Raw genomic sequence first — 8,893 nt, forward strand, 5'->3', positions numbered from 1 at the left:
ATGATCTCAACACTTGCTAGGCAATCACCAGTTCTCCTGAAGCCATAAATAGGTGTATTCATAAACCAGCAACATCACTGCACCACCTAGAAAAGAAAAGAGCTGGTTTTTATGTCAAATCTGGCAAAGTAGTATCACTTGCCCCTAGTGGGTTTCTGAATCTGTGAAGTCCCATGCAGCCTATCAGGCAGAGGCTGTGTAGACTTGTCAGTCCTTGGGTTCTAATACATCGATAGAAGGCTATTGTGGAAAATTCTCAGAGCAAAATCAAGACCATCTTGAGTTTCCAAATATCCAAACACATTTTTTCTCTATGAGTTTCTGTAACTTTCATCATTTCTCATCAGATTCTTTTTTAGGCACTTTTAATTTTTTTTTAACTAAATAAATATAGACACATTTAGTCATGTAAGGGCATGTGGTATTCCTGCAAACAGAAACCATTAATATTTTTCATATGTAGGCAAAGGATTTATCTTTTTCAGTCCATAATTAGCAGTCTTAATTGCATTCTAGAAGGAAAGCTCTAAGAGGGTGCTTGATAGATGATTCTAGTTTTCTCTTATGGCCTTCAAATTGTATTGCAGTGTGAAAAATAGCTTCTGAATATTTGAAAATGTACATATTACAAAATATAGCTAGCTTTTAACCTCCTTTTGCTTTTATTTTCTCTGCCTCAGAGACTTGAAAATTTGGTGGTGGGGTTTGAGTGTCACAGACCACTATTTGTCTTGAAAGATCAACAGGACTATGATACAGAAAAACAAACACTGATGTTACCTACAAATCAGGAAAGGCCTTTGCATGTGGATGATTTTATGTTCTACCTGATACAATAAATGACACAAATCCCATGCTCTTGAATCTACCTATCCTCTCATGTCTGTGTGAAAAATACTACAAAATCAAGATGTGAACAAATATCCTGAGCTCTACCTTAAGAAGATTGGGCTGCATGAATAGAAGATTGACTTCTGAGGAAAAGAAATATAACTCGATTTTGATCTTCGTTCTTGTGTACACACTGCTCTGTGTGTGTGTGTGTTTTAATATACAGGCCACACATGTTTGTGTAACCTTATACCAAAGATAATTATCTGCCTGTAATTTTCATTTTTAACCCATGAAGATACTCTGTGAGAGCCCTCATAGCTTCTGAAGCTCTCTTGGCACTCTGGCAAACAAGAAAAGACCCACTAGGAGAGGGTTGTTACTACCTATGTAATTGCTGTATTTACTCTTATTAACTGTTCTCAGCGTAGGACAAGAACATGCAGAAGTGGGTTAGTTTTCTGCCTGGTGATACTTGGAGTTTAAACCACAGACTTCCAGAGCCTCCTTTCATGGGAGGTGACTCGTTGTGAACCACATGGAGCGGCTTAGGCTGTTAGAAAAAGAAGATGGGATGCTTCCTACAACGAAGGATGAAAATCCCAGATACACACTTTCTTTCACTTTTTTACTCTCTCTGAAAAAAACCAATCTTATCCTTAAGTCAAATGTCATACTTTCCTCTCTACCTTTCTTTCCTTTAAAGCTGCTGGGATTTGCGTGTTTGGGGGACTTCCATGTGAGTGGAGGCCAGGTCCCTGAGGGAGATTTCCAGTCATTCACAGTTTTGTTTAGCCTGGACAGTCCATTCACAACAACCCTTTTCATTGTATTTAACACCACAGCATCTAAGGACACCTCATGCAAAAACATTTAAAAAGCCAACCAAACATTTGCAAGCCTCTAACAAAACTTGGGGTCAGATTATTTAAGAGTTTTGGATTAAGGTTCCAGTCAATTACTGTTTTAGGTAAACTCTCCCTGATCACCACTCTTTTCAGGCCCATCCCCTCCTGACAAAGCTGGGTTAGGGTCATTCCTATGATTTCCTCTAATACTAGGTCTACCAGCAGGGTTTTTACTGTGTGGTGAAGGGAAAACACCACATGCTCACAGAGCAAGTTGCCCCAAATCACCAATATTCTTTGTCATTGGCTTTGTTTTTACACATGGGCCCATGACTAACAGGGGGTAAGTCTCAATCTCAAATGTGAAGCAAAATCTGTGCTTAAATGCCTAGAAAGGTGGGGCTAGATGGACTGGGAATTGTGGAAGTGTTCTGTAAATCCATGAAAGGGTGAGCTGTCCTCTGCCTCAGGTTGGTAGAAATGCTGGCTCACTGGGCTGAGGTTCAATGATGGTAAATGTGCCTGTGTAAGTGTGGTAGGGCAGGAGGACTGGGGGTGTTAAAAGGGAGGAATGGGGAGGGGAGAGGAGCAGGGGAAGCTTCTGGGAGAGGATACCAGGACACCTACATAGGTGAGTGTGGCCTGGTAAAAAGACAGGCGAGGGCTGGTGCCTACTTCTGTGCTTAGACATGGGGTTGCTTATAATCCAAGACTGTTTGCCCGGGCAGTTGGGTCTGCAGTAGTTATGTTCTTATCTATTGACACAGAGGCAGCTGACTCTCCCTGTGGGAACAGCAGCCAGTTTCTTTGTGGGCTGGCATCTGGAGGTAAGGCCCCGAGCCAGAAGCTTCCACCATCATGGCCACAGAGGCCCGGAAGGTGAGTGCCAGGTCGCAGCACTCACCACAGGCCTCCCAGGTGACAGTGAGGAGAAGTGGCTCCTGCTTCATGGAGGCAAGTTACACTTCCTTTTTGTTTTTGAAATGAAGTTGAGGCAGGAACAAGAATGAACTTCCGGGATGAGGGGGGAGGGCATCAGGAGAGTTTTATCCGGCTGATCCCTCCCTCAGTGAAAATCCTCCCCCCACAGCCTCCTTGCTCACTCAAACTCCAACTGGCTGTGGATCCCTTCCTATTGACTTAAGCTGGGCTTTGGCTTCTATCAGCCTCCAGCAAAGTCTTAAATAGTACCTCATAAACAAAGGTGGAAAACATTTCTAATGGTTGCCTTCAGTGTCTTGAATACTTGTTGACAACTTTGTATCCTCAAGGTTTCCATCTTTCACAGTGCAATCAATGCATCATGTTGCTGATCGACAGGAATTAAAAAAGAGGCACTAGAACAACAAAGAAGGAAGGAAGGATAGAAGTAATAAAAACATCATTACCTGGTCCAAGCCTCATAATCTTGGGAAGCAGGCCTTTGTACAAAGCGAAAATCCTATAATAGCAAGGGAAAGAGAACATTCATTAATTCTGGATTCCGAATTCTTAATTCTGAAATTAATTCTGAATTCTGAATTCTGAATTTTGAAAGTAGAATGGACCAGCTTCATTGAGATGTTGACCCAGGGTCTCTAAGAAAATTTATTTGAAATCACATCTATCTCAAACCAGGCAATATGTGGCTATATATTTTCTGCAGCAGACTGGACAAAAAGAAAGGGTTAATGAATATTGCCCAAGCTATGCTGATCATGTCCAACCAGAAATATGACTTTCCTCAGTGAGATGGCTTTTGCTTTGAACATAGGTCCTACTTTCATGACAGCTGTGTGTATAGGCAAAATGACTTTTGTAATTGAATTTAAAAGACCACAGACTCGGTCTTCACAAAAGGAAATATGACTTAGTGTAGATCAAAATAACAGAAGATTCTTCGTTTACTTGAGAATAAGATCTGAGTGAAGAGGGCTGGAGAGATGGACATAACACTTAAAGACGAGCAGAAAGAAGCATGTATTTCGGATAAAGAAAATGACTCCACAGAACTCTCATGTTTAATTCTCCCAGGAGACTCTAATGAGGCAACATTTTGATTGGGTTTACAGTTAGATGACAATCCTTCTCCTGCCCACGCATGAACAGGGTGTATTACAGCATATTATGCAAACTGCCCAGGAAAAGGTTTATCCGGGCGCTCCAGGACAAACACGCAGTAGGTTGTATGATGGTGGTTGGAGGGTTCTGGATGGTGTAGGAACATGCTGCCAAACTTTCATCATTGAATTATCTCTCGAAGTTTGTCATTCTTGATAGCTTTTCTCTCTCTCTCTCTCTCACACACACACACACACACAGACACACACACGATTTAGGAGATCTTAATGGCTCTCAGCAAAATGTTAATAGGCTAGGCTTTTAACTGTACTCGAGTCCTGCACATTTATTAAAATAAGAACGTTACCCTTCTTCCCGGTAGACTGTTGCCATTGTTTGAAAACAGGTTCTGTACTTGATCTCTCCAGGAACTGGCTGAGGCCCTTGAATCCTACTTTTGGCAACATCAAAAGGGATGTTAATGACTGAGGCTATTGTGCCTGAGAGAAGACCAATCCCAAATTTTCTCAAAAACTCCAAGGTTGGATCCTAAAAGAAAAGAAGAATAAAGTAACAGAGAAGGAAGCGGAAGCCCCTAAATTGGCTAAACACTATAAAGCAATATGTATTTAAGCAGAGCATTGCACTCCCTGGCACCCTCCTGTTATTCCAGCGGAACACATTGGGATTTCCTAGGCTGGAACTTGTTTTCTTGACAATCCCATTGGCTATGTTTTTACACATGGTCTAAATTGCTGAAGTACACATTTCCTCACACAGGATTTATAAACACAGTTCATAAAGAAAGACTGGTATAGCATATGGGGATGATTTGTATAATTGGGCTTCACAATGTACTTAGTATTACTGTATCAAAACAGGAGAAATCCAAGCACACTATTAGCTAATTGGCCAGAATATTTTACAAATGACAGCAACTTCCACCATGAAGCCTACTAAAATGCTCATTTGTGTGCGGACCCCCAAATGTTAAATTAAATCAAGGCTACTCTTGGTCTGCTGCTATTCCCCTCCAGGTTTTTTGCATTTATTTTCACGTGTAGCTGATCCACTGTACTGAGAAGTGCTAGCTTCCTGTTATTAACAAACCAACTCGGGGAGTTTGCAAAACAGCCTGTGACATTCTGTGCATTATAAACAGTAGTAAGTTACGGGACTAATTGGCTGAAGAATTTACAACCTATTGTTCCCCGAATCTTATTCTTCCTTCATGGCAAAGGAAGAAGAGAGAGAGACAGAGACAGAGGCATAGAGACAGAGGCCATGCGTTGGGGGCGGGGTGGGGGGGGAGTGGTGAGGTAGGGGAGATGGAAGGGGGAGAGAGAAAGAGAAAAATCTTTCTTCTTTTCGTTTGAATTTCTGTCCTTCACTTTGGTCTGATTTGATTTTTTCCACCCCTCCCTGCTCTGCTTTCTGACATCAAAGTATTTAATTAGGTCTTATGTGGGAGTCACTTTCCTTTAGCCTATTTTTGTGCCCAGTGAGCTCACATTATGCTTTGTTATAATGAATTTTCAGGGAAGTTCTCATTACGTTTTCAGCCTTGGTTCTTGCCCTGAAGAGAGGTCATCCCACAAACCATAAGTTGCTGATGGAGACTACCCACCCCTCCCCCATCCCTCCTCGGCCCTTTCTTTCTTTCGGTCAATATTTCAGGACCATCTTCACACAGGAACAATACAGGGTGATGCCAAGATACCATTTTGCCCAGCAGGAGAAGGGAAGTGGAGAGACATACTTGATTAAAATAAAAATAAAAAAATTATGAAATCATGTCTGAGCATTTTGCATGCTTCTAGCTTCTATGGAAGAAGAAAACTTCTGGAAGCTCTGAAATTTTCAATTGAATCAAGAGCCAGATACCATCACAGAAACCCCTATGTGGCTAAATATAAAAAGTGAAAGGTTCGGTAATAATTCTTGGATCTGGGCCATACAGGTGCCGGGTAGGTTTAAAGGGATTTAAAAACCAACAGGGTGTTTCAACAGGAAAAACAATGCAGTGATTGCAGTATGAGTGAGGTGTGTTTAAATAATTCCCCCTCCCCCCATTTTTTCTCTTTTACAAGGAGAGAAAAATGCCTTTATGTTACCCTTCTCTGTTAGGGCCCAGAAGCAGAGCTGGAGCACAGGAGGATGGCAGGTTCAGGACTGGCTCTGCTTTGTGTGACCTCACACAAGGCACTAAATCACACAAGTCCATGTCCAGAAGTTTAACACCCGCCTTAACTTTGTCCTGCATTGTTTTTCTGAGAAACAAAAAAACATTAAAAGCAGTGAAAGTACTACGAATGTTGTATAAGCCTGGCAGAAAATGGATAACATTATTATGTAGCCTGTCTTCCAAAGTCTCAAAGCATCCCGTAATAAGACTCTCTGATGGTGTCCCTGTGACATAGCCAAATGCTTCTTTTTCAGTTGAAGACAAGGGTGGAAAGGATGACTTGTATGCACCTTGTCCTTTTGAGACAAAGGACCCCATCAAGCATGCAGCTTGTCCTATCTCCCGATGTGTTCACTGGAGCCCAGAGCTGGAGAACGGGTTTCCCTCCCAAGACATTCAATGGAGCTCACTGCGCTTGAGACACTGCTGGAGAATGAAGCCTACGTCTTCAGCTCATCACAGTCTCCATCTGCACAAGTATGGACCGAACCAGGGTCTCTAGACATTTCTCTTAACTAATAGGTACCACAGCAGTTCCCCAAACCAGATGTGCATCACAGTCACCTGAGAGCTTTACAAAATATGCATGCCTGGGCCCCCACCTCAGGTTTCCAGATCAAAGTCACATGGGAAAGGGCCTGAAAGTTATTTTAAAAGATCTCCAGGACTTCCGAAGCTGCCAGGCTGGGGACCCATGTCCAGGCATTAGTGATTTTGGTATTCCGTGCGGGCCAACCAGATGGTCACTTGCTACCCTTCTGGGCATTCTAGGAAGGACAAAATTCTTCTTGGAACAGCAAGGAGGTATTCCTCATCACCTGGTCCTCGGCGTCTCAGCCAGTTTCTTCCTCAGAGCCCATGGTCTGCTCTATGCAGCAAACCTGCTTGGGGTTTGGCGTGCTAAGGAGAGCCCTCTCAGCTTGCCTCTGCCCTTTTTTTTTTGTCCCCCTCACTACGTGTCATCAACCATTCTCAAAATGCAGCCTCTCGCACACTTCTCCCCTGTGTGCCCCCCTGGCTACTCCCCTTGCTCTAGCTTTAGCTCAGGCTCCCCTCACCTTACCAGGGTGTGTTTGCTTTTTGCACCAGCTCTCTTCTTGGAAAACAGATCTGCCTGTGGTTTCAAAGACCCTCAATCCTGCACTGCATGGCGGGTAAAACCAAAGCTCCTCACTTGGCCTTTGGTTTCTTTCCCACAACATGTTTCCAACTTATATCTCTGGCCTCCAGTTTGATACCTCCACCCCACCCCCATTCTAGAGTCACACTGGTTAAATCATAATTATGCAAACTAACCAAGTACTTTTCTACCTCTTCTCTTCAAACTACTTCCATAGCCTATAAAGTCCTTCTCCATTATAGTCACCTAACGCAGTCCTACTCCTCCTTTAGGGACAAGCTTAAATCCCACTGCGTCCAGGACACTTTAATGCATCCCTGTAAAAACTGATTTCTCCCTCCTCCTGTACTCTTGAATCTCTGTATGAACCAGTCTTTGCCCTGGCCAAGGCTTACTGTATGTTTGGTTTATTTTTGCATGTATTTATTTTCCCTGCTGGATTGTGACCTGGCATAGCATCGGAACACATGTTATGTATTACTCCTTTCAGTGTCATCTGTTACACAGTGTACACAGTAGGTGCTAAATAAATGTCCCCTGCTTGGTCTATCAGTGTATTTATTTACTTTTGTAGAAATAATGAGAATCAGGCTTAATCCTTAATCACTATTTCTCAAGACTCAACATCTTCTAGCCTAGAAAAAACCTCTGTTAACAACTTTACATTTGTATCTTTCTGCCAGGAGGTATTAACATGGGGACTTAACAAGGCATTGGACATTTCCAAAGTGGAGTATTTCAGGGCAAGTAAATTGAGACTCTCGGGTCATAGAGTCAGGCCTAGACTGCACTGCTCAGTGACTCACAGACAGAACCATGCTTTGGCAGCCTGTGACCAGATTTTAGCAGAAGACTGTGATGGGAGTAGAGTAAGTAAGGTCTTGAAATGGTACACTTCGGGCTCTTCTTTCTTATACTTCCCGATCTTTCCTTAGTAGGGAGAGGCACCCACTTGCCTCAAGAATGAGAGTTTATTGTAGCAAGACTATGGAGAGACAAAAAAGGCAATACTTAGTGTTTCTGGTTTTCAAATTATGCCTTTTCATGTATTACATCAGCTAATCTTCACAAACTGATGGAAGAACATTATTATTATTCCTGCTTTAAAAATGAATTAACTGAAAGGTTAAGTATAAGAAGGGAATTTTTGTTACATCCACGTGAGCCTAAGACTTTACTTCAGGTCATAGTTTTTCTACTGATACTCCTTAGGGCTAGTGGGTGGGCTGGTGGGAGAAGGGTCCCAGCACCTCCTGAAATCGTGAGCAATGCTTCTGTGTATGTGTATACGGACCCTTTTGCAGAGAGTGTCTATAGATTTTATCACACTCAAAGAAGCTTAAAAATAACTTCATGAAACGATTTCCCCTACCAGTAAATTCATAAAGAAGAGGGGAGTTCAGGGTTGAAAACGCTAGGGCTGAAAAAAAGAAAGTCCTCATTTTCACAGGGGTTATCAGGCGATTCAATTTGAGGAAAGATTTCTGCACACGTTGCTCATACTTCAACCATTTCTATGAACTCAGTGGTTCTCAAAGTGTGGTGTTTGAACCACCATCATCAGTACCATGTGGCAACTTATTAGAAATACAAATTGGCATTCTAGCCCAGGCCTATATGGAGATGGAGCCCAGCAATCTGTTTAAACAGTCCTCCAAATTTAGTCTGATGGATATGAAAGTCTGAGAAAGTCTGAGATGGTTCATCATCTCTTTGTATCCTTGGGTTGGGTAAGTGATGCACTGGGTTGTTCTGGACATGCTGGGAGGGATTTTAAAGCTTTCTTTGGGGTGCCTGGGTGGCTCAGTAGGTTGAGTCTCTGCCTTCGGCTCAGGTCATGATCTCAGGGTCCTGGGATTGAGCCCTCAT

The 8,893-nt window shown here is 42.6% G+C and overlaps 1 protein-coding gene across 1 annotated transcript in view; it reads right to left on the reverse strand.

Moving 5' to 3' along the window:
* Positions 1–8,893, reverse strand: part of SLC25A21 (solute carrier family 25 member 21) — a 500,058-nt gene that overhangs the window by 2,915 nt on the left and 488,250 nt on the right. The window contains exons 8-10 of the mRNA XM_059373107.1: positions 4,087–4,268; positions 3,068–3,120; positions 29–86 (exon numbers count right to left, since the gene is read on the reverse strand). Of these exons, the coding sequence (XP_059229090.1) occupies positions 29–86; positions 3,068–3,120; positions 4,087–4,268 (293 nt within the window). The remainder of the gene's footprint in view (positions 1–28; positions 87–3,067; positions 3,121–4,086; positions 4,269–8,893) is intronic.

This window comes from Mustela nigripes, chromosome 13 (assembly GCF_022355385.1).
Source record: "Mustela nigripes isolate SB6536 chromosome 13, MUSNIG.SB6536, whole genome shotgun sequence".
In the NCBI taxonomy this organism is placed as follows: domain Eukaryota; kingdom Metazoa; phylum Chordata; class Mammalia; order Carnivora; family Mustelidae; genus Mustela; species Mustela nigripes.